Genomic DNA, 26,742 nt, shown 5'->3' with positions numbered 1-26,742 from the left:
ATCAACGCGGGTACCACATTGAGCACTAGCAGCAGCTGTTTAGCACTTTTAGCTAGGTAAACATTCAGTAGGAAAATATGAAAAAAAAAAAAAAAATACTACCAACTTTTAAGGCAAATTGCATTTAAACATACTTGACTCCACAAAAAAAAACGTACTTGAGGCTATACCGCTTTGGCATTGTTCACTCATGTGTACACTTTAAACGACAATCAGCTAATTTTATAATTAAAAAAAAAGCCGCTGTGGTTGCCAGTAAAAAACAAAATTTTAGGTAAGAAACAACTGATTAAATTAAAAGAAAAACATAACATTTGAAGTGTCACACAGGGAATTATGGGAATGCCGATTTACGGTTCCGTCAATTCAAAATGATTAGATGACTTCCAAAAAACTGTTAAATTATCAAACTGTAAAATTACATGAAATGTCCCATTGGATTTATTACCGTTTTTTTACTGTATACAGTAAGGTAACTTACTTTTAACCAATCAAATGGTTTTACCGTACACTTTTACCGATAAAATTGCACACTTTTGTATTAATTTTTTTACACAGTATCCCACTTCGGAAAACAGCTTTCACTTCAAACAAATATGGACTTGGATCTTCAACAAAAGCTCTATTGAATGTCCTGAACTCTTTTTGACTGCAGTGGTGAATCTCTCTCTCTCTCTCTCTCTCTCTCTCTCTCTCTCTCTCTCTCTCTCTCTCTCTCTCTCTCTCTCTCTCTCTCTCTCTCTCTCTCTCTCTCTCTCTCTCTCTCTCTCTCTCTCTCTCTCTCTCTCTCTCTCTCTCTCTCTCTCTCTCTCTCTCTCTCTCTCTCTCTCTCTCTCTCTCTCTCTCTCTCTCTCTCTCTCTCTCTCTCTCTCTCTCTCTCTCTCTCTCTCTCTCTCTCTCTCTCTCTCAAAAAAAAAAAAAAAAGCCTCATTTGATTCTCATCTAAGTGATAAGAACAAACTCAATTTGGAAAATAAATCTCGACAGATGTTTAAGCTAATTGGAGAGCCGGTTTCCAACTTGCATGTGATTTTCCTAATCTGTATCAGCCATATGCTATTTGAACTGCAAATTCATTACGTTTTTTTTTTTTTTTTTTTTTTTTTTTTTTGTGTGTGATGAAAACAGGCCAGGTGTTAATGCAGAATAAAACAGAACTTAAAAGATTTAAGCAAATGTCATGTTTAATGTCAGGTCATTTCATAATTCCATTGCGTTTAATATTATAATTGGCTTTTATTTAAATTCTAAATCTAAAGCCCACAACATACTTCAGTTTTGAAGCAAACACTAAACGCATGCTTATACAGCCGAACGCAAAGCCATTCAAACTATACCCCATTTCATAACACAGGTGCACTAGAAAGTTACATCCTTGTTTAATATCTGCGATTCTCTCACCAGAATTATGATCGATTTAAAATCTTTGTACTCTTTTAAATTAGAGTCACAAGTCACATTAAACCTTTAAAGCCTTGAGTCTTTAGTGAACCGGGATGTCATTCACTACCCTCCTCCTCATTCATTTTTTAAAGTTAGACATCAACCTTCTTAGTATTTCTCCATCAATTCATTATAAACAATATAACAAGAAAAAATAAATAAAAGAAAGACGGTTTTCCCATTTCCCAAGTCCTCAAGTGTTCCCGAAGTGACGTTTCACTCATAGTTACCGCAGGCAGAAAACAAACGAATAGGAAGTATCATCAGCAAAACTTGAAATGGCTCAGCGATTTACTGCAGAGCAAGAACTGAACGCAATCAAATATTAATGTCACTAGCCGCGTTTCCATTACCCTTCAAATTGCGCAAATTGAAATTGCGAATTTAAAATATGCTCAATGGAAACACGTCAATTGCGCAAAAACTCCCATTTACCCATTTAAAGTTTTTACGCTCGCATGAGGCGGTTTTTCAGGCAATTCGAAAAATAAATATTTCTCAAAACTGCAATGGAAACAGTTTTTGCGCATTTACAGTCACATGACGTAGATGACGCAGTGTGTTTGGACAGAATACGAGATAGAGTTGTTTATTAAATAGACAAAATAATTACAGGAATACTGGATTCTAAACCACAAAGAAATGCCACAATCAAGACCTCGAGGCAGAAATGAGTGAGAAACACACAGAAACACCAGCTGCTCACAGTATAAGGGTCTTTCCTTGCCATTAATGCTTGGATAACACACCTACGTCTCCTTCCGTTAATAATAATAATGTCTAGTGCGGTGGCTATGATATATAAAGCAACGTCCGTTGCCATTATTTTTTTTAATGACTTATCGTGAGAGGAAAAAAAGACGTTTTAGTCGCTTAACATCGGTTAATGAAACGGCGTCATTTCGCAATAGTTTTGTATCGATATAGAAACAAATCGCAAAAGTTTTGCACAAATCTGTAATGGAAACACGGCAACTGTCACTTGATATATTGATTTTGAAGATGTTGAAAATTATTGTTTTGAGAATATGTTTATGAGCCAGATGCTGAATGTACTGGGTAATGAGCTTATGTTATAAAACATCTGCTCAAACTGAACCCTTCGAAGCTCCAAATGATGACAAAATATGTTTTTTGTATTCTTCTGTAATTGTTACTCTATATCAGGAGAGTTTTATATCATCCCGGCAGGTACATCCGTGTTAGATATAGATGTGGCTGCTAAAGACCCGAATATGTAATAATGATTGTCGAAACATTCGTGCATTTAAGGGTTAAAGCAGTCATAAACACGGCACCAGTTGTTGTGTTTCCAGGAGTTTGTCGATTTTCCGTCTCTTCAGACTCTGAAACAATGTGCCCGGCCAGTGTTGCCACCTTGTGGACAAACTAATTGAACAACGAATCGATTAGTGTACGGTTCGAATCTGACAGGAATTTACGTCGAAAAATGTACGTCACATGCTCTGTGCAAATACCCTAGCATAAGTATAAAAACCGAAGTTTACTTTAAGCTTTATTCCTATAAAGTAAAATGTGCAAAATTATTTTTTTTCAGCATTTCACACCATGAACGTCACATTTGCAATACAACTTGTGAAGATAAAAGTAGTAAAACACATCTCAGGACAATCCCCTTGCATTCTAGCGGTTTCCGAATGCAAAGATGTGTTCCACGAGTGTGCGTCTGCACATTGGAAAAGAAAACGGCTACTTTTAGTTCTTCTTGTAAGAGATAATTAAGAGATGTGGACCCACTGTGGAGCCAGCCTGAGGCAACTCTACCCACAATCCTTTATTCTAAAACAAACCGATGCAGCCATTCATGAGCGCAAACAGAGCGCCTCACCATCCACCACTCCTCGCAAAAGATTTCTTTTGATCTCCAAAATACCTATTGCGCATTCAAGAGCTAATTAGGTAGCTTGATTGTGTTTAAGTAGGAAATAAAAGTGGTAAAAGGTAACACGTCCCTCCCCATCACAATAAAAAAGACTTCACTGCTGGTGCCACTAAATTAGGACCTTGTTTACAGCTGGTATTAAAGGATTAGTTCACTTTCAAAAAATGTGTTGCTGATAATTTACTCACCCCCATGTCATTCAAGAGAAATAAGGGTCTTATCTAGCGAAACGGTCATTTAAAAAATGCATTACGTCATCACGCTGGAACGGTCACGTAAGACGTGTTAACAAAGCGAATGGGCAAAGACTAATACACGTACCAATAATGATATGCACACATAATGACCATTTTAAACAATAAGCTGACAAAAATACATATAAATATGTGTCATTCAACATCCATACATATTTGTAAACAATGGGTCGGTAATTCCGACTACGTCTTGTGTGACCTTTCCAATGTGATGACGTAATACGTGATGCATCTCAGAGATAGTACAAGACGGGCATTTGCGGTTAAAAAGTATATTTTTTTATTTATTTTTAGAAAATGCCCGATCGTTTCGCTAGATAAGACCCTTATTTCTCGACTGGGATCGTGTAGAGACTTTGAAGCTGCATTGAGATTTGTACCTTCAAACCGAAAAATCCTGGAATGTTTTCCTCAAAAACCTTAATTTATTTTCGACTGAAGGAAAAAAAGACATGGAATCTTGGATGACTTAGATGAACACATTTTTTTTAAAGTGTTTTGGTCGATTGGATCACAAGGAGACGAGGGAGACACATGCCCATTTACACCTGGTGTTTTAATCCGTCTATTTTGTCCAGTCGAACACTTCTTTCCTGATTTCTTCAAAGTGAGGGTCTGGAGGGTAAATGTATGTGTGTGTGTGTGTGTGTGTGTGTGTGTGTGTGTGTGTGTGTGTGTGTGTGTGTGTGTGTGTGTGTGTGTGTGTGTGTGTGTGTGTGTTTTTCAAGATCTTTTGATCCAATGGATGAAATAAGCTCACACAATTTACATGTGAACGCGACTGGAGACGAGAGAAAAACACACAGAGAACCTCAGCTTTAGTTTCTGTTCTGAAACCCATAAGATCACTCTGAACGCTGTGAGTGTTAGGAATCAGGGATGGTGAGAGAACATTGTGCATGGTACGTTTTTCATCTTCAAACGAAACTTGGGTCTCCAGCCGACAAAGTTTAAATCCCGTCTGACTAGCGCGCTTCCCATTCGGTTTACGCGTTGTATCGGATGAAACTGTGTATTTACCTGCATCACATTATTGTGCGGTGTGCCCTTTAAGAGACTGATGCGTGATGACGTTGTTGAGTTGTGAGCAAGCGGCAACCTCCCTGACTCTCTCTTGAAACCAACACGGAAGTTAATTAAACGGTAATTCATCGACTAGCCGCTTGAGGCTGGCTGCAGAAGTGAGTCAAATCTCCCCCATGTTGAAATGCCCAACTTTACAGCAGAAAAAAAACTTGTTTACAGCCTGGTACTCGAAGTGGTTTTGGTCTATACAGCTAATTTTGCCCTTCATGAAAACTGTGAGCTCTGTGAATTTTCGTATAACTCATCCGTTTAAATTATATTAAGCCTTGGAGTTCTGCATAATTAAGGGCGTGGCCACTTGAGTGAAAGGTGGATTGGCGCTGATGTCAATGCTAGCCGTTTGTCTGCTGTTAGCCGTCACTTCACCTCAGCAAATTCCAGCTGCTGAACTTGCCATCTCTGCCGTGTTTGTGCTTTTTCCTGGATTATTTCATACAATTTAATACACCCATTACCTCGCCCACGTCTTTGGATTCCGTTGTTGAGTGTCGTTCGAGAGAAGCACTGTATTTCAGTTTGCTTTCCTCTGTGCACATGCACTAATGCACCTATTCTTAACCATAGGGCCGCGGCCCAAGCGTGGGCCGCGATCGCCACCTGGAGGGCCGCAAAAAACTTTACGTTTTTCACCTGTGGGCCGCGAGGGCCGCGGGACCAAACAAGTTATCAATTGAAGACACCAGAATGACCACTGTTATCCACGAGACAGTTACAATTGGCTAGTTGGACGTGGCCGCGATGTTTGATTTCTGAACAGCGAGTGTGCGGTTAGACACTTCCGGTTTCGCATTACGCCCGGTGCAGGAAGCCGGAGAAAGCCGAAAATGATCTCTAAATGGTTATTTATATAATCAATTATTATATCACTTTAAATACTACTAAGATCCATATTACTATCACACGAGCCAATGGCAAATAAATGCACGGATGCATAGTCAGATTAATGAATGAAATACAACTGTTCACGAACAGAATTATTGTATTGGACTCATGCTGCGTACGCAATGACAATTATGCCAGCTGTAAATATAGTTACAACTACGATTAGAGTTGTTAAATAAAATACCCCGTGAACATTCACACGTTTGCCTTGTGATAGACTACAATTGATCATAAATACTATTTTCTCAATTCTGCGCATATATTTCCACTTACTTGCATGCTCGATCAATATTATCCTCACATATTTTACATTTACATTTTTAACTGAAGGTACCACAAACAATTTAATATAAGTTTGTGTATATTTTACACGTAGTAAAATACTGTATGCGCTGCTTATAAACACCAGGCAGATAATGATGTATGAAACAGTATGCTCTTTACTCATCTCACTTGCACAAAATAAATGCAGCAATAGAAAGCATAGAAACGCACACTCAGGGTTCGAACGTCAACGGAGCACGGAGCAATAACCATCCCACCACTAGTGGCAGTAATGCCTCAGTTAGTTGTTTAAAAATGTAGACTGCTGAAACAACTATCAAATTTTTAGCAGATTATAAAGCTATATATTGTTAGCTATATATACTTTTAAAGCTTCACTCGCACTTTATTTAAATTTTCGTTTACAACTTATTTATTATTTATTTAATTTGAAAAATATTATTTTGAATTTATTTATTTTAGCAATGCATTTTATTGTTTTTATTTTATTTATTTTTATACATTTTCTATTTTTTTTGTAAGTAAAATTTTTTCAAATGAAATCTAACTGATTTTTGTGTTAATATACCTGACTTGAGCCTTTAAATTTGTTCTTGATGCAGATTGATTTGTTCCATGAATTGTTGTGTGTTTGGCATCTTGTTGTATGTGCAGGTTTACATACACACGAATAATAAACTGTTAATCTGCAACTGGATTTCATTTAGTTATTGAATACAAATCAAACCAAGGGTGAGATCAATAAACCAATACAGTGCTAATATTTGGATGGGCCCTGGGCCACTTTGTACTGTAAAATTTGGGCCCCGACATCAAAAAGGTTAAGAACCCCTGCACTAATGGATATCTGACAATTACGTTGCTTTTTGGAGTTTTCAGATTTAAAAACGTCTATAGATATAAAGGCTACACTCGTTCTGCGGTGCCATTGCTCTGGAACAGATTATAATATGCTTATGTACCGTCAGATTTGTGTACCGCGTACACAATTTGAGATGTGGCCAAAATCAGAATTTAAAATGGACTGAATAATAAATCTCTCTACGAACTTGACGAGCGATGCCGCACTGACGGACCATTGACTAATAAAAGAGTGACTGACATATATGCACATAATCACGGTCACACACACACACTCTCGGAGTAATAAGTTACTGCATAATACATTTTCAACTAGCAGAATAGCTGTACAGAATCACTTGGTACTGTGAGTAGCATATAGCATTAGCTCCCAAGCCTGAGCTAACTCATTAACGTTGCGCTGGGTGGGCGTGGTTTCAGATAGCCAGGCTCCTCAGCTCCGCCTCTTTGCCCATATTCTGTTATCCGGGAGTGACGAGCGGTGACGCGAGGCCAAGATGGCGATGGCCGGCTCCGCCCACTTTAGGCTTCAAAAATGCTCTCTTCACAAACCTCAGGGTGACGTCACGGACACTACATCCATATTTGTTTACAGTCTACGGTTGTGAGTATGAGATGAGAACCACAGTAGATGCTAAGTGTGCTCTAGCTCCTGTTATACTTTCATTTTTATTTTGTGACGCTAAGAAAGAGTAATCTCTTATGTATGTACCTGCCATTAAATGTGCATAATACAGCCTTTTCGCCTTTCAGCTCTTTCTTAGGTCAGTAGACGGAGAGTAGATGGTCTTTTGTGGCTGTTCGAACGCATTCGACCCCTTGAGCGTTTTCAAAGCAATCCGGTTGAATGCCTTTTCAACTACCTCTGGAAGTGGTCGAAAGTGGACAAGCTCAAGGCGTTTTAGACCCCGTTTACACCTGTATTTAGCCTCGTCCACTTGTGATCCGATCGACCAGAACGCATCTTAATACCAAATGTAAACAGGGCCTAAATCAATCCAGAACTGGTTACAAGTGTGTATGATAAATACACCAACAGCTGAAGGTTCAGATCACTCTATTTCAATCGAGAGCTGCTTTGATCTTGTCACGTCAGAACAATAAAGCCTCATGGTGGATAGATGGATGGATATATGGTTAGAAGGAAGTAGGGGCGTTTTCTGCCTCCGATACGCAGGGAAATGGCTGTCACTCTCATTATTATCAAGCTATAATTCTGCAAAACCCGCCGCTGAAAATGGAAGCGATCCTGGAGCATGTGCTACATAGATAAACACAGCATGTAATTATGGTGAATAGATGTCTGTGGGCTGATTGGCGCCTGCTGAAAGAGGTCAAAAAAAGGAAAGGAACGAATCAGGTTGTCCCCGTTTCCTCGGAACAGAACATCCTACACGAGAACCGCTTGTTTGTGACCGATACAACACACTGAGGCTCGCACAAAACACAAAACTGTTATGACAATCAATCGACCTGATTGGATGACTAATGTTTATCAAGTCAACGTGAACTCTCTCAGTAAATGTATTTAGAGACCCATTTGAAATGTGTGTTCATATGAATGTTATTAGCCCCAAAAAAATTTTGTCATCATAAACTTTCATTAAAAACGATGCTCCAAAATGCTCAGTTTATACAGTACAATCCACACAACAAAAATCGAAATATAAAATAAAATCCTGGTCTATACAGTACTTATGCCGTACAAAATATACCACGTTATGGAAGTAAAATAAGTTTTCACATTTGTTTCCTTGTATATGTCCCAGAATTAGTGTCCCTCAGATAAACAATAAGAAATACTTGTATCTACTTTTACAAGAATGACAAATGTAATGCAGAAATGCCAATGTAGAGGTAACTGACAACTTTTCAGTGAATTTTGCAAAATATGTTGTGAATTATGTTTCATGTTGACTTCGAAGCAGTTCAAACACAGAATCCGGACATGCACAATATATAATACAGATAATTTAGTGCAAGGCTGCAAAAAGTGCATCATTCTGAACATTTCTACTGAAAAACTCTGATGACAGCAATTCCACAGATGGAGTTCAGCAATTTCCCATTTCTGTTTTCTTTTGTGAGGGGACTGAGGAGCTGTCATTTTCATGAAGTGCCTTAGCGAGTCTAAATTCAAACACTCCGGTGCCCAGAGGACTCTGAACTCCGGCTCTTCACTCCAAAAAGGGCTTTAAATGCATTCCAATGTCACTCTGAAAGAGAGACGAAAGTGCTGGAAAAGCACAGCAAAAGCAAACGTTTCCAAGAGCATTTTGTCTTGTTGTGCGGGAAAAGTATTTAAAGACTTACTTTAAGACATTTACATGAGAAAGTGCTAATATTAATAATATATTAAGACTTTTTTCATAGAATGTCTTAAATTAAGTTTATTTTTCCTACCCTATAATATACATAATGGTAAAATGTTTGATTTAAGCATAAACTAGGTACATGTATTGAGGTCTTTTAGATACATAAATAAATGTCCTTAACTGTAAATTATTTTTACATAAAGAAATGATTATGAAAAATATCTTTAAAATAACATACGTTCACATACGTGTCTATAAGAAGTCTCATATCAGAAGGCCAGATGTTTTATTTTTTTGGAGCGGGTCTCTCGATGGGGGCTGCCATGTTGAGGTCACATGACCAGTAAAAATACTTTAATTTAAATCTAAACCCTATAGAGTGCAACAGCCGGGTAACAACTTCATTCATATTCTCCATAGGGACATTTTTAATGATAACTGATGAACCTTTTAAGACAGCCTTACTGTGAGCCATGAGGTTGTTTATTGATAGAATCTGCTTCAGTTTAACATGTCAGCCCGCATTATTTCAACTTAGTTTTAAAGTAATCCTGTTTAACAGTGGAATCCCGTGTGGAAAAACCAAATTACCTAAGATGCTGTACAGAAGATTTCACCAATCAGACTAAACAATCAACACATGCCAAAAGACCTCATTAGCTATGCACACTTCTATTAGGAACCGCAAATTATACTGATCTCTCTACGCTCTCAAAATACATACATATATATATATGCATATTTTGCGATTAAATATATTGTTTTCATTTATTATCAACATTTTTAAATGAGTAGTTTTATATTCCTCTATTATTATTTTTTTATTTGATTATACTGGTCATAATGCTTTTGTTGTTCTTTGCCTCACTAAAGTGGTTAAATACACAGACTTGTACCTTTAGTATTTTTGTCGGATTTTCAAATACTTGCTTCCAATCAAAGTTTGCAATGTTATGATTCACCTCGTATTTGGTTGACTTGGTCTATGGCTTATAACGCTTTAATAATACGACTTTTTTTAAATCCCTATGGGAGAAATTAATGGGAAAAAAAATACTTCTGGAACCAACGGCACTAAAAAAGTAGGCGGGCGCTAATGTAGTCAATTTTTGGACACTTTGTTTGCGAAAAAAAGTGAATCAATGGCTTACTTTTACTTTTTGTAATGCTTCATCCACACCACTAGGTGTCAGTATATATAAAACAATAATCTTTACAAGAAAACACTTTGTAAAAAAAAAAATTAAAAATACATTTTCTAAAACAACTAATTATCTTAAAAAATGAAAAAAAATATTGTTTTAAAGAAAAAGAAAATTGATTAACAAAATGTGTGTTTGGTGCCTGTTTGAATTTTGGCACAAGGTACCAAAAACTGACAGATATATCTCTGCCAACTCAATACGTCTTACTAATATTGGAGGTGGAGAACGTGCCATGCATGTAATGACCTGTGTGCAGGAGCACATCAGAGAAACCCAAAATTTGATTACAAATTCACAGTGACTTTTCAATCCAGCCATCTTTAATTGTGTCTTCTCTTGTACAATCGTGATCCTGGACTACAGCCAACTCCTCTCTCACCTCTCCCATGTCATCCATCAGACCTGACTCTCCTTTGCCCTCCAGCACACACTGTTGTTCCAGGGACTGCACCATGTGCTTTCTCTCTCATCACATAGTCGGGCCCTTGATGTCTGTAAATTGGCCCTCACACCGACGGCGTCTCCAGGCGATATAGAGTGGTGTTGCCAGCTGTCGCTGACAGAAACTGCCGCCACCTCCAGTTCTTGAATATCTCACCTCGTTGGTCAGAGGAGCAGACAGGACACTCGATAAACGAGATTTCCCAATGGCTACTTCTCGCAGAGACCACAAACTGGTGAATATAAAACTTTTGGATGACATGCAGCTCATATCTCTATCTCTTTGAGTTCCCAGAACCACACATGGGGAAAAAAACACAACATAGCCAACGCTATCTCAAGACCAATTCGTACAAATTTGTGAGTGAGTAAAAGGTGGCTAATTCGTATGAATTCATATGACCTCACTCGCAGGGATTCGTACGATTTGTCTAAACCGCAGTGATGGGTAGGTTTAGGGGCGGGGTCAGGGGTAGATCATTCGTACGAATTCATTTGAATTGGGCAACTCGTAAAATATGTACGATTTAGCAACAATCGTCTGAATTGAAATGCAAAAATTCATCCAAATTAGCCACCTCGTACAATACGTAAGATCGGTTTGAACAAATCGCACTAAATAACGTATCTGACAGCGGTTTGCCTAGTGTACAGTACCTGAGTTCACACCGAAAGCAACCATATTAAGCTCTCAAATATAGGACTGGCTTTTCTATATCTGAGAAATTGTGACCATTTTGATGAGCCTCCCTATAGTAATATGCTATTCGATTTGGTCTCAAATCCATAAAAGAGATAGACGTTTCTACTCAGGTAGCCAGGCTTTTAATAAATTGCTTATAGTTTCCATTTTGCAACTTAATCTGGCCAAACAATGAAAGTTTTTACGTGCCGTTTAGTGCGCACAATATACAAAAAAGTTGGTACCACAATAATAGACAATCATGGAATACGAAAAGCACAACAGAGACCAGGAAAGTTAACGATTTTCAGTCAGGTCTTGCCGTCTTTGTGTGCAATGTGCATCAGACGGTTTCCAAACAGACTGTGGGCGATCTGTGGGTGTGCCGACGGTCCATCTGATGCTACTACGTACTTGATATAATGTGTAGATGCAGACACGTAGTTTCTACCTGATCCAAGTTGGTTCAATGTGGTGTAGATTGCAGATCAGCTCAGCTACCATTTAGAGGACCTCGTTTTGACCTGGTGGACCATTTTGGTTTAGCTGATTAAAGCTGCTAGACCACCTTGGACATGCAAGAAACAGCTCCAATGTGTTTTGTGTCGTGAATTATCGGCTGCCGAGAACATGAAACCACTGAAATTCAATGTCGCACAATAAACAGTTTTGGAACTGCATTGGTTCCTTACTAAAATATAGGTTCTGCAGCACCCAAAAGTTGCTGTACGCATTCCTCTGTTTTTTTCCTCCCCTACATGACAGCCGTGCACGTCATTAGTCAATTAACTGAGTTGTCACAGTGGGTTCAAATATCAATATATTTCTTTGGACAGGCATCATATTTCTCATGGAAATTTGAAGGGACATATTATACAATACAGAACAATTCTGGGTAACAATTTCTTTGTCATGTTTTGTATTTCGTTAGCATGTAGTCAATAGTATTGATTCTTACATTAATTACTCTAGATACTCCAGAGTGTTTACCCCTTGTGCGGATATTGACTTAACCACAGGCTACTGGACAGAATACAGGCACTATACAATTTCAAAATGATTTTACGAATTAGAGCATTTTCAGTAATTATTGCTTGAAATTTAATGTTCTGCTTAATTTTGGATGATTGCCTCCAAATCTATACCTAAAATATTACAAATAACTAAGAGAGGGAAACTACCTTGTGTGCATGCTTCTTTTATCCTGTTATAAATATTCCCAAATTTTGGTTGACAGTCTTCATGCACGTGCACTCTGTCTTGTAGCTGACTGGGAATTGGGAACCAGTCAGCCTGAACTAGCCGTGATGAGCTGGGGGAAGATTATGTAACTGAGAGCTCTGTTACAGAGGAGAATGTGCTTTATATTCAGAAACGCAGCACTAATAAGCCGGAGTCAATGAGCCTGACAGGGTTCTTCAGGTTTAGGCACAAAAAAAAAAGCTAGGAAACCGTGGTAACTTTCATATTTTTCATTCACTGCATCAAGTGTCTTAATTTAGACTGGCAGGTTTTTAATTCCCTGCTGGAAAAAGCAGCTAATGCTGGTAGATTTGTTTTTGAACACGGTATCTGGTTATTAGCTGGTCCAAGCTGGTCATTAGGTGGTCAACCAGTTACCATGTTACTTAATCAAGTACTGTATTACCAGCTGGTAGCTGGTTTGTTGCTGTTAATTATAAGCCAGTTATCATCTACCAAAATTCTGTACAGTTACCAGTTTAATCAGGATTCCAGCAAGGATTTTGGTACTCGCAGAAAGAAAACCCGCATTTCACAGCATGACCTGTTTTTGGACCAAAAAACAGTTATTAATGTTTACCTGTGCACTTTCTACTAGTGTCTTCTTTCTTTGAGGAACTCATGAGTTTGCAGTTGAAGTTCTCCTCCCAGTACTCAGCAAACCAGACGTTTCTTCTGTTGTTCTCCAGCGTGCGTGAAGTAAAGTAGTAGTCGAAACCTGAAAAGGACAAGGCAGCCCCATTAGCGATAGCATCAGGTAACCAGTAACTTTACCTGAAAACCCATGTGCCTTAATACTTCTACTGACGAAACCAGATATCTAACTAGTAATGTAAGAACAGTGCCAAGTTTGTTTCCAACATAATTTCCAACACTCTCATTGTAGGTTACGTACGTTTATTGTTTATTTGTTTATTAACTCATACGATCTGCATGCTAACTTTTTTTTTCTATAAACTGTACATTTTCATACTAAATGCATCATATCGTATAGATATCTTATATCGCAAAATTGCCACCTCATAAAATAGTTACGTTTTCTCAGGAGATCGGGTTGTGATTTTAGTCGTCATCACCCTGCTGAGAAAAAACTGAATTACTGACCTGTAATAATGTGTTGCTAGTATGCTGGTGTAACTAGTTGTAACTAGCTTAACCATCAAGACTCCAACTTCTCTAAGCAATTCAATCTCTGCATATTAACTTCTTTTTTTTTTGCTTCCCCAACAAAATCATTAGTACCCTCACTTGACATTCTTTACATCAGGTAGCTTAGCATTTAATCAGACCGTTCGCAGACAAACAATAACATTTATCATTCTGGATCCCAAAGAGTCTTTTGAGTCCGTCCTTGTTGTCTGGCATCAAGGCTAATAACATGCCTCATCTAAATAGGTTTGTGGTGTAATGAGGCTTTCATCCACAGTGTAGCTACAAGGACAAAGGTCAGCAGAACATTTAATTTAGCCAGAGGCATCGGCTAACCTTACATAGTCATAGCTCATTTAAACTTTGTTTGCTTCTACTCTGTAGACTGCAAAGGAAGTGAGTTCGGGTCTGCCTTGCCCACTAGAAAATAAGTGTTAAGAAAGAGATAAGGTGTTATCATTAAGCTGCTACAGCAGAGCTGCCCTAAGCCAGTCAACAAATGCAGCTGAAGTCTTTAATGCACTCCTGGGCATTGAATACTCTTGAGTCGGAGCAAGCTTTCGGCCTATCTGTGGTTCCCAACCTCCATCCCCCTGAGTTGGCATGTTGAGGGCTGTAGCCGGTTGGTGAAGTCAGTCACTTCTTCTGTGATCGGTATAGAAACAAGGTACTCAAAGTGCACGTAAATCACTTATTGAGACTTTTTTTGGCAGAAAAAAGAGTGTTGGGTTCGAGTCCATCTTAGTCGAGCCAGAGTCGAGTACAAGTCTAAAACCAATCGAGTCCATGTCAAATCCGAGTCCAAAAGGGGCAGAGTCCGAGATGAGTCAGAGTCCAACTTAACAATACTGTATTTCATTAGGTCAATATCTTTTTTAAACCTCAACAACTTATAAAAAACCGTGTCAACTTTAAATGTAACAAAATCAAACCTTTATTGTCTCATCTCATAATTAGTATTCTGCTCAGCAAATTTAAAGTCATGTAATGCAAGTTATGGCCGACTTGATTTCTATACTGTGACATTTCTGAGTGAAACAGCTTTTTGAATGCAAAAAAAGCTATAGGGTGGGACTTCACTTTTTGCAGTGTATGCAATAAATGTATGAATTCAAGACAGGGGGTGGTAATCGGGGTAGCTTGGTGAATGGGAACAGCCTATTCGGACCTGAAGAGCTGAAAATGCAGTGGTAAGGGGACAGGGGAGGGGGCAGACCTACAGTCTTTACAATGGTATGCACTGTGTTTAAAGGTACATGTAATTTCCATAGCTCAGGGCCAACTCGAAACTGTTTCATTTGTGAATGCATTTATAATTAACAAATTACATTGGAAGTTTATTGTATGGATCTATGTTTTCATATTGATTAATATTTTTGTAGTGCTTTGCCCTGCCTCCCTATATATACTCACCACACCTGCAAATAATTATGGTATATTTCCATATTTACCATAGTAAAAACTTAAAAGCTATAGTAATAATTAGTATAAAACACAAGGGATATTTTTTGTTGTTGTTTCTGAATTTTTACCCATGTAAACTACTGATTAAAAGATTAAACATTATTTTAAAGTAAATTCATTGCAAAAGAAAAAAAATAATAATACTAGCCAAACTAATGTATGTAAAAAAAAAATATATATATAAGCAAAATGACAAATAAACATTAATCAAAAATACAAATGAAATGATTCGTTTTTCGTGTAGGTCTATAGTATACTAGTATAGGCTACTACAGAAATAGCCAACTACATACATTTAAGAAAGCAAATGTAAAAAACTTAGACCACATAATCTTCACTCTATGCATTAAATATAAATTATCATTATTATTTAGTCATGATAAGTTAATTCTCCCTTTTTTTGTTGTTGTTTGATTATGATTAAGGATACAGACAAGAGTAGGTTTATTAGGCTGCTGTCACTTTAAGATTTGATGGACAGATTCAATATACTGACACATCTGATTTTACCCAACTGTTTACGTTCACTTAATACATAACTGACTCTTTACGTGAATACTTACAGAGACGGGCACTGAGAAGCACAATAAGATGAGAAAGATAATTTACCGGTAATTTGGTATTTACGCGCTGACTGATGAGCGTGTGTATGCGCACAGAAACTCGTCTTAGACAGCTTGCAAGTATCGAATTGATTGTATAAATAGGTAAGGGGTAAAAAAAAAACCCCACATGTTATTGATTGACTTTTGTAACAATGCAGTATTGACCCGATCTGGCTAGTGACAATTCCGTCTCAAAACTGTCCTGAGCATAATTCACAAAATTCCTGAACATTTTTCGAGTAAAGTCTGAGTAAAAATGCATCCGATGCTGTGACAAGTCCGTGAAAAGTTGTACTCAAGTCCGAGTTTGAGGACCCCACTGGGGATAAAGAGTAAAAATAAGCATTTGCAAGCCAGATTCGATTTTACATTTCCCACATGATCACAACAACATGCATTTTTGCATTTCTTGTGCAAATAATTGACATACGAATGGTTTTACAAACTATTTGTGAGCCAGATTTGAATTGAATGCAATTATTCAATTGAACTACAATTGAAAAAGCAATAAAAAAATATCTACAAATGATTCACACAGAATTTTGAAGAGCTCATGTACTGTAGGACAGAATGAGCGAAGAGAGATTGGGAATGTAACCGTGAACCGTTGCGAGCCAGATTCAAACCCATATTTGCCAAATTACCACACAACATACGTGAACATGAACAACATACGTCGGGTCAAAGGTCACTCTTCTGCCTGAGCTAGACGTGTGTACACCCGTTACTTTTTAATATAACTCCGATTGTGTTTGGCTGAAAGATGAAAGTCATATACACCTATAGGATGGCTTGAGGGTGAGTAAATTATGGGCTAATGTTAATTTGTGGGTGAACTAATTCTTTAAGCTAAATAATTTTTCAGGCTGATTGATACATGTTTTCAGCTTATTTGTCAGATGACCTCGAACAAATATGCTCAACGCATCACTTCGCAGGCGTACTTGACTCAGAAACTGATCCTCAGCAGGTTTGCGTGCTCGCTCATAAATTCTACTAATTGCAGCTTATTTGTACAAAAGCCTTGTACACAAGAAACTCCCCAAGGCCTGTCTGTGTCATTTTCTCCATGTCTGGAGGACAAAGCTCAGAGCTTCACCTTTTGTTTAACGCGCTCAACAGCTGCTCTGTTGCCGAGCAATTAGCAGGCAGCCCGTGCACCTCCTCCATGCTGGGATTCAGGAACTGTCCTTGCTATCCAGTAATGTTACTTTTATTTTTATTAATATTAACAAACTTTACATTACTCAAAAGCCATAGGGGGATTACATTAGACATGAAGCCATTAAATAAACCACTAGACATTAAAATAAGATGGGGAGACAGTTTGCAACGATCCATTACATATGGCGTCACATTCATAATTTATCTTCCTAATTTATTTAAATGGAAAGACCCATCAAAAACCCATTTAAATCAATATATATATATATATATATATATATATATATATATATATATATATATATATATATACCGCAAATATTTGGTAAGGTGGTAAATATATGTTACATTTACATATTTCGGTATAATATACAAGGAATACGTCGATATTGTGCAATAAACCACAACAAGGTAATTAGAATGTCAAGTGTTTCAGGAAATATTGATATTTTATTTGAAGAAAGAGATCGTGGATCAGTGTTGACACATAAACTAGCACAGCTATGTAGGAAAACCATATGTATACTCTTCCCTAGGGCACAACTTTAAACCAAAAAGATTGAAGACCAGCATGCATTCCTTTAAAGCGTATGTAGGCAGTCACATGTGTCTTTCCAGCTTTTCAACAGGCAGAGAAATGGAAGATTAATTCAGGCAGGCCTACACCATTTTCCTTCTGACTCCGCAGCCCACGTCCAATCCATTGTCATGGGAACCATGAAAGCAAATGAGAAGAGGTTTCCCACTACCACCTCACACGTCCTGAACCAATTTATAAAACATTACGTTCAAGTTTTTAGACATTCCAAAGCCTCAAGAGGAACCGTTCCAGTTTGGGACGCTTCTCAGCTACGCCAGAAATCCGAACTGCTTGCGGCATCAAGCCATGCGAGAAACCTCAGGTGACAATCACTAGCTCTGACGACACTTCAAATAAAGCGCCTGAGCCTCGAATGCCACGCTAGATCTTCGGCTCCTCGCAGCGATTTTATGGACGGTCCGAGGTTAAACGCTGCTCAGAGCCTGTAGGGAGAAAAGGCAAACCAAAGTGATCTCCAAATCAACAAGGATCACACTCCAAGCTGTCACTCTGCTTCGGGTGTCTCTGTGCGGCTGATGTAACGTTGCTGCGGAGCGCAACCGGCTAATGCACTCACAATTTGTCTACGTCTCTGAAGTGAGCTCTAGACAGATGGGGGCTGACAACTTCAGATCGATTCTGCTAAAACAAGTCATTGGGGGTTGGGGGAGGTGGTGGGAAAACGGATAATAATTTAGATGAGCATCATGCTTGCATAATTTCAATGGGGGTTTTTGTCAGATGAACACAAAAATAAGGAAATAAGCTTGTTTATGTTTGTAAAAAAAAAATGCCAGCATTAGCAGTACCAAATCATTTGCACAGTCTTTGACAAAAAAAAAAAAAATACAATTTTAAAGTGCCTATGTAAACCTGTGAGACCTTTGACTCTTTCAATGTCTTGGTTCCAAGTCTAAAATGTTCTGCTCAGTGTGGATTCGGCCACTGTAGATGAAATGCTTCCATTATTTTATTGTTATGTTTAGAAACAGGTCATTAAACCAAACACTCAAATGCTGCAATCCACATTTTATTACTATGTTTTTATTACAGTGCTGGCAAAGCACTAGTATATTGATATTTCTTAGAAATTCGGATTAGGGTTTGTTCTAAGTGTTAAACTTTTGTAATGAATTCTTCTTAAACTTGGAGACTCCATTTAAAGTCCCCCTGCAGTCAATAATGTTATCCCTTAAAACAAAATGTTGTCCTGATAAAATAAAAATGTTATGCTTTAATTTCTTCACTGTAACTCTACACCCTTGCTTCATTTAGTATATGTGGATTGATGAATATGCAAATTACCCCCCCTCCACTCACTCACACTAGCTTGGACTACCTGATCCAATCAGAAGTAAACGCTTCTGGAAAAGTGGAAATACTGGTTTAATTCAGCCTTATACGTTTAAACCAGAAACTAATTCAGAGGAAGTGAAAGAGTGAATTATACAGGGTCGTATCCAAGTCGATGTATCAGAATGGTAATGCGTTTTATGTATCGCTCTCTACAACGTTAGACACATAACGGTTATCAATATGATTAGCCTTTAGCTTGACTACATTATCAATCAGCTAATCATGTATTGCTAATGCTACACAAACCATGTTCCCTTTTGAGGGAACCCTTCAGCGTGACAGCTCCTAAAGCACATGAGCAACTTAGTCCAATTCTCATTGGTGCAACTTAATCCTGCAACGCGGGCCTGCAGAATATAGTTATAAAGGGAGCTGGCAGCTGTTGTTAGCTTCCTGATCTTCAGCAAGAGCTCTTAGTCTGTTAGCAAGCGTTCTTAATGTAGTCTTAGTTGGTGTTTTCTGTTTTATGGTGGGTGAACGGCAGCAATTCAGAAAGGGTGTTCATCACTGCCCACGTTTCATTCTGGTTTCACATTTCACACAATCTGTGTGTAAGCTGCTTGGGTGCGGAGCATGCTCGGTCAGCCCTTGAGGGGGTAGATTGCGAGCATTGTGAGCGTATGCCCTTGAGAACACTCCGCTCCCAGCTGGCGCTGTTTGACCAAAGCGGCTAGCTCAGCGCTCCACGCGATGCGCATCCTGCGGTTGCTGAGGCTACCCGGCGGCTTCACTCGTAGGTATCGAAGATGGAGCTAACGGAGGGGGTGGAGCAAACTACAGCCGCTCTGCCGCAGAGCCCTCAGGAAATTGATTTGTCAAACCCTAATTATCAACCAACGATATCTAACGAACCCAAACCTCAATATCCGCCCATCAATATAGCGGTCGTGGGGGGTTCGCTCTCCATAGAGAGGCCTGTAGAAACATTGATTCAGTTAAACCCTGCTGTGAATTCATTTCAGGACACAAAATCTGCTCTTCTAAATAGATTGAGTGCCAGCTTCGAGAGATTGGATCCTCTAGTAAAGTTCATAGGAAGCACTACCGCATATATCTCAGTTGGTGGTCGCACTGTCCACAAAGGCTACAAAAAAAGGATGAAGGGTTATGCCCCATTATAGATCTTCATCAGCTGAACCAGTCTCTGAGGAAATTCAAGTTCAAGATGTTGACGATCCCTCTTGTCGTGAGACAAATCAGGTCTGAGGACTTGTTTATCACGATCTAAAGGATGCATATTTCCATATCTCCATCCTGTCGGAACACAGGACGTTTCTGAGGTTCGCTTTCGGGGGCGAAGCATACCAATACCGGTTGTTCCATTTGGCCTAGCATTGTCCCCGTGCACTTTCACAAAATGTATGGAAGCAGCGCTATCAAGATGTCATGCTTGATCACATGAATCGCTTGGGGCTGAGGCTCAATGCAAAAAAAGAGCACGCTCATTCCTGTATATCGTATGGGCCTCGGTCACGATGCATCCAATGCAAGCTGCATCCAATGCAATACCTTTTGGCCTGCTGCACATGCGACCACTGCAGTAGTGGCTCAGATGGCAGCTCGCTAGGAAAGTATCACCGCATTACTCGTTTCCTCCGTGGTACTCTGAGGATGAGGCCTTCGACCCAGGTTAGAATACATGCATGGGATCTAGCCGTGGTATTAGAAGGGTGATCCTTGGCATCCTCAGAGCCTTTGGACGCTGCATCAGACAAGTGTATAGCCTTAAAGATGGCGTTTCTACTGGCGATGACGTCTCCCAAGAGAGTAGGAGACTTGCATGCCTTGTCAATTGCTCCTTCCTGTTTGGAATTCGCTCAAGGTAGAGTGAAACTATTCTTGGGTATTCTTTACCCGAGACCAAGTTATATACCTAAAGTACACAAAGTATGGCATTTTCTAAGGCTTTTTTTGTCAGGGGCATCCCTTCTAGATATATGTGATGCGGCGGGGTGGTCCACCCCACACACCTTTGTAAGATTATGTCCTGAGCTGTGCCTTAAGCCTAGTTCACACTACAGGATTTTAAGCCCGATTTAAGCCCGATTTGCAAATCGTTGAGCTCGCCGACAGGTCGGGTTGTTATCGCGTGCAAATCGCGGGGGATTAGCGGCCGATGAACGCTCGCCAATCTGTTAGTATGAAAGAGCCAACAACGCATCAAAGATGCTCGCAGACGCCTCGCGGACGCGTCGCCGAGCCCAGAAAAATATCTAGCATGCTAGATATCTGGAGCTGTCGCACGACTCAACCACATGTGATGCCATGAGCTACAGCCAATCAGAGCAAGGCATGGGTTGAGGTCACTGGGAAAATACCGTTTATACTGTCTATGGGAATTTTATTTATTTTTTTCCTGAGCAAATCATCGCGCAAACAGTTTGCAGCACTAATTTCTGTCTGACGTCCATGTTCAAACAAAGACTCGCGTGTTGTGTACTTGTGTTCTTGTGTTCTTCTTCGCTGGGTAGTGGCGCGCGTGCTGTATTGCGTCATTTCCGGTTCGTTTTATCGCGTGATTTCTTCGTGATAAAACGTGGTTTGTAGACAAGATAGAATCGTTGGCTGACAGAGTTGTTGTCACCTCGTGTAGTGCGTTACCTCCTGTTGCGGATCAATCACGTTGTGTCGTGTGGTGTGAACAGCTCAACAACTTGAACACTCCTGATTTCACAGAGAGCAAGTCATGTAGTGTGAACTGCACGGTTCAGCCCGACGTTTTAAAATCCTGTAGTGTGCACTTGCCTTTAATTGCTTCACACTAGGACAGGCATTTGCCAGCATGCCAAAGTGGGCATTTTGTTCCCCGAAATATCGTCATCGATGCAGCGCGAGTTCCCTCAAAAGGGAACGTCTCAGGTTACGCATGTAACCATGGTTCCCTGAAAAGGAAACGAGACTCCTAGTCCCTTTGTGCATGCCTGTGATCGGCTTGCTTCAGTCGATCAGATGCTGACAACAGCTGTGATGCCAGCTCACTTTATAGCTTCTACATTCCACCGGCACGCGTCACCGGGATGACGGTGCACCAATCAGAATTGGACTAAGTTGCATATGTGCTTCAGGAGCTGTCATGCTGAAGGCATTTCCCAAAGTATCGACACAGCGTCTTGTTCCCTTCTCAGGGATCCACGGTTAAATGCGTAACGGGAACCTGAGACGTTCCCGTTCGCCATCTGAGAGTCAGACAGCTGCCTTTTAAGAATCGGCAGCCTTAGAAATCTTTTGAACAACTTAGAACGTCAGTGGAGAAAGGCATATAGTTCATCATAACATCGTAATATACATCATATACATAATTCACCCGCTATATTGCTAAATGTACCCGATTTTTCCTGTCCCTTCTTAAAGGTGTTCTTGTGCTCCCAGTGGAAAAGCCCATCTCCGCACGTTGGGACTGGTTGCATGTTTGTGACGGTAGGAAACCTGGTTGGTTTCAAGCCACGTTTTTGAGACTGTCTTTGGTTCACTGCAGTTTTAAAGAGAAAATACTCAGCAATGGTGTTGACTGATGAATTTGCACATGGTTTGTCTTAAAACATATTAAAAACACCACATAGACATACAAACAACATTAAAAACTTGATTTTCACCCCAGGGGGTGTTTAAATTGGAGATCATGGTAGCCTCTTTTTTTTTTACAACATTTGTTTAAAAAGGTAAAATATAAACTATTACACTATAATATATTAAACATGCTGTAAAAAAGACTACAAAGATCTACATATATGATATGTAGATCAAATAAAATATATATTCCTCATATTTGCATGCATTGCATTTCTGACATTACTGTATGCATAAATACATAAACATTAAATATGAAGTTTGTGATGAATTGATGGCAAAAGTGCAATCATTTTGGACAGTCATGGCATTTTGTTTGTACATTTACTCAACTTCATAGCTATTACTTGTTTATCACTGCTCACTCAATTTAAAACAAAACTGGTTTTCTACATGAATTATTGAAACCTTAACTCTCTTAACCCTTTAGCTGTCACCCCCCTTTTTGAGAATGGACATTAAAATGCACTATTCAAGCTTAAATGGCTGTAATTCAAGAATGCTTTGGAGTATAGACCTAAGTTTGGTCTTGTTTTAAAGGGAAAAAATTGCAGATTATTGCTGAAGTGAAAGAACTTCAAAAAATTAAAGTATGAAAAAGTTATGGAAGTTTAAATTTACATTAAATCAAATATAAATTATTTAATATTTTTCTTTTATATAAAATATATATTTTACAAAATATTTTTTACTATAAAATTACTATAAAATTAAAGCCATAAATCTAACCAAGTTGTGTTCCAAATTTGAAGTTGATATCATAAAAATTGAAGTTCCCATGAGATTTTGTTTAGGCGTAATACCAAAAATAGCCTCCGGGTGTCATTGAATTCCATTGAATTTAACTGTATGCATTCTGCCATAAAAAAATGTATACATTTCTGTCCAAATATCACTTCTGTCACAAAATATGGAACCTTGAGACTCAGACCTTTCTGACAATATGTGTTTTGTCAAGATTAGAAAATATTTTGATCATAAATTATGAAATATAATAATGCCCAAAAGGGGAGGAGCCTGATAAAATAATTTAGAGTAATGTTTCTATGGTAACACAATGTCCAATTTCAAAACAGTTTTCACAGGATGAATTCTGAGATCGTAAGCTTTCAAATGATACCTAATTTATGATAACTACTAAAATATGAAATGTAATAAAAAAAGGCGATAAAAAAAGATAATATTATATTTTAGAGGATAATATATATATGATACTTTTTAGAAGGTAATATTATTTTATCATTTTTTTTATTGACAAATACTAGATTATATGTTTTATTATTAATTTTTAGCATGAAAACCAACATTTCAATTATTAAAAGTGTGTGCGTCTACTTTTTGTGACAAAGGTCAGAACTCCTGTTATGATGTTGATTTTTTTGAGGTGCGCTCTTGTCATAAATTCATCTATTACTGTTCCTGCATAATTTGTAACAGAAAACAGTGCTGAAATATCTATTAAGGAGTCTTAGACCTTTCCAACGATATATAGTTTGTCATAATTAATTTAGGATTTAATTGTAATATAGTGAGGTAAACGTAGGTGTCCCGTATACGGGACGGTGACAGCTAAAGGGTTAATTATTCAGATTCGGCTAAAAACACATCACCCTGAGATTTAACACTAAATAGCCCTGCAGTAGATTTATATAATATAATATAACTGGGTCATAAAATAGCACATTCCCATATCTCTCATTGTGGCATAAACATTGTTGACCTTTATCTTTAATGCGAGTGTATTTCTAAAAGTTGTCAATAGTAATGATTAGCAGATACAATAAAAGTTTTTTTGCAAGTGAAATTGCAAGTACATTTCATAAATAAGAAATGTCAAGTAAAACTTGAAAAAATTTTTTTTTTTTTTTTGAAGACTGAAATAGTGTTTTCTCCAATAATGTTTGTTTTATTTACATTGTTTACAGTGTAAATGCACTTAAAATGTACAGCCTTACTGATGACTCACAGTGCACTCATAGGCATGTCCAAATTTTTGTCCAATCAAATTGCATCTCTATAGAATGAGAATGTCCTTCCCCTAATACCAACTCCTGCTGACTAGCAATAGTAAGTAGCAAACCATGGCTCATAGCTGTGATGTAAACTAAAGGCTTTTGGTTTTTTTAGAAAAAAAAGGGGAGGGGCCATATTATGTCTCACCCAAACATCCTGTTTAAATGAACACATGAATGAAAAATGCACTTTCAAGCAATTTCATGAGGTTGTTAAAGAAGCAAAAAATCCATACCATTAAAAAAAAAAAAGGTTTATATAAGTATTACTGCTAGGTAAGTGTTCTGATCAAAGCAATTATAAATGGCAATGATCCCAATCCTTTCAATCTAGCTTTTGTAATGGTATTTTGTGATGGTGGTAATGGCGAAAGGGTTGTCACTGTGAGTTTAGGGTCATAATCAGAAATCCTGGAGTGACAATTCCAGGCTCCCTGCTGTTAGAGAGCCATCTACTACATAACACAATAAGCACCCAAACAAACAAACCCAGTCGGAGGTCACAGCAGAGGCCTGGACACCAGCTGTGAGTCTAATGGCCAAATTAAAACTAAACCAAGAGACTGAAATGCCACATGATGAGGCCGAGATGAACCGCTTTGTGCACAGTTTGATCCAATTACAGGCTGGGCCAAGAATGTCATATTCCTGCTAGCTCATATGCTAACGTCCAAGTAACAGCAGGTGGAGAAAGTTGATGGATGAAAAGTTCGGCCTCTTTGTTTTTGTGTGTAAGTCACGATTAAGAGTGGCTCTTTAGTGGTAAGTTACGATTCAACATTGAGCTACAGGTATGTTATGGTAATAATAGTGCAAATAATAATGCAAATGCTAACTTTATAATCCTGTTTTTAAGATGGCATAACATGACAAAACCTAACAAGATAGTGTGGCCACATTTTCAGAATTTGTTCCCACAACTAATTAATTTGTTTCATTGTTGTAGGTAAATCGTTTTAACCAAATGAATAGAAGGGAATTAATTAGTACAACATGGCCTCAATTTAACCAAAACGATGGAATGAATCAGTACAAAGTGGCCACGAATTAACTTATGGGCGTTTACACAACACCGTTTTCAACTAAAATCATTAAAAAAAAATTGCGTATTGGCCGTTCATTTACACGACAACAGTGTTTCGGGGCCTGAAAACGCAAACTTTTGAAAAAGGAATTCAAAGTGCAAGTTTTTTAAAACCATACCGCTATCGTCTCCACGTAAACTACAAAAACGTGAATTTGTGAAAACGGTGACGTCATGAGCATGTCTATTACGTGTTCAGTCTATAAGTGTTCAGTCTATAGTGTTTCTTTACAAAGTGACATCGCCACCTACTGGCTTGGCATGAATTGTACAGCGTGTTTAGTCATTTATACGAATCTGTGTGAACGCGGATCGTTTTGACAACGTTGTCGTCTGTACGTGAAAGACGCAGTGGAAAAACTTTTCCGTGTTTAGTGCATCATACCTTAAAACAAGACATATATCATATATCATATTCTCGAATTTAACTAAAATAATAGAAAAACGAATTAGTAAAATATCCTTGATTTTAACTAAAACAATGCATTAAATTAGTTCAAAATTGCCACGATTTAACTAAATGGATTGAATTAGTACAATGTAGCCACGATATAGCTAAAGCAAGCTCACACTACATGACTGTTGGCTGGATATTTCTGTCACAGATTTCCAAGGTCTACAACAAAACCCCTGAATCGGGGCCAAACCAGTGCTTGTTGCGGTCGGCGATGCCCGTCAAGTATGAGCAGGTCCGTGCCGGGATCTCGAGCAGCCACAGATCCTGCAATACTTTCAAACCTGTTTGATATTATTATGACAAAAGCCGTGTTGTCTCATGTGAGCACCACAGAGATTCAGGTGTAGCCCTGTAGTGTGAGCGTGCCATAAAATGAATGAATGAATTAGCACAACATGGCCATAATTTAATAAATCCTTGAAAACTATTAGCAAAACTTAGCATGGGGAAAAGAAAATACGACACCTAGCTTCTTTATATTTGGGTTACTAAGTTTGCTAATGTGTTGGCTTCAATGGGTAAAATTTTAGCCTGGCAAGCCAGACTTACATCAAGATGTTTAGTCTGGCAACTCTCCATAGACGGCTTAATCAGAGGGGCGGGATAAACGGTTGTCTCTCAAAATCCCTCTGCACCCAATAGGATAGCGCTACAACCAACTAGAGCAACGAAGAAGGTGACGTAGTCAGAGCGGCAAAGATCCGG

General features: G+C 38.5%; 1 protein-coding gene across 4 annotated transcripts in view; it reads right to left on the bottom strand.

The window, feature by feature from the left end:
- grm7 (glutamate metabotropic receptor 7) overlaps window positions 1–26,742 on the bottom strand; it is a 237,621-nt gene that overhangs the window by 80,879 nt on the left and 130,000 nt on the right. For 2 of the 4 annotated variants that reach the window (XM_079593751.1, XM_079593752.1), the window contains exons 5-6: window positions 22,243–22,386; window positions 13,180–13,317 (exon numbers count right to left, since the gene is read on the bottom strand). In XM_079593751.1, the coding sequence (XP_079449877.1) occupies window positions 13,180–13,317; window positions 22,243–22,386 (282 nt within the window). The remainder of the gene's footprint in view (window positions 1–13,179; window positions 13,318–22,242; window positions 22,387–26,742) is intronic. The other 2 variants (XM_079593753.1, XM_079593754.1) reach the window with 1 other exon arrangement.

Source organism: Phoxinus phoxinus (assembly GCF_949152265.1).
Source record: "Phoxinus phoxinus genome assembly, chromosome: 20".
NCBI lineage: Eukaryota > Metazoa > Chordata > Actinopteri > Cypriniformes > Leuciscidae > Phoxinus > Phoxinus phoxinus.
This window is presented reverse-complemented; position numbering and strand designations above follow the sequence as displayed.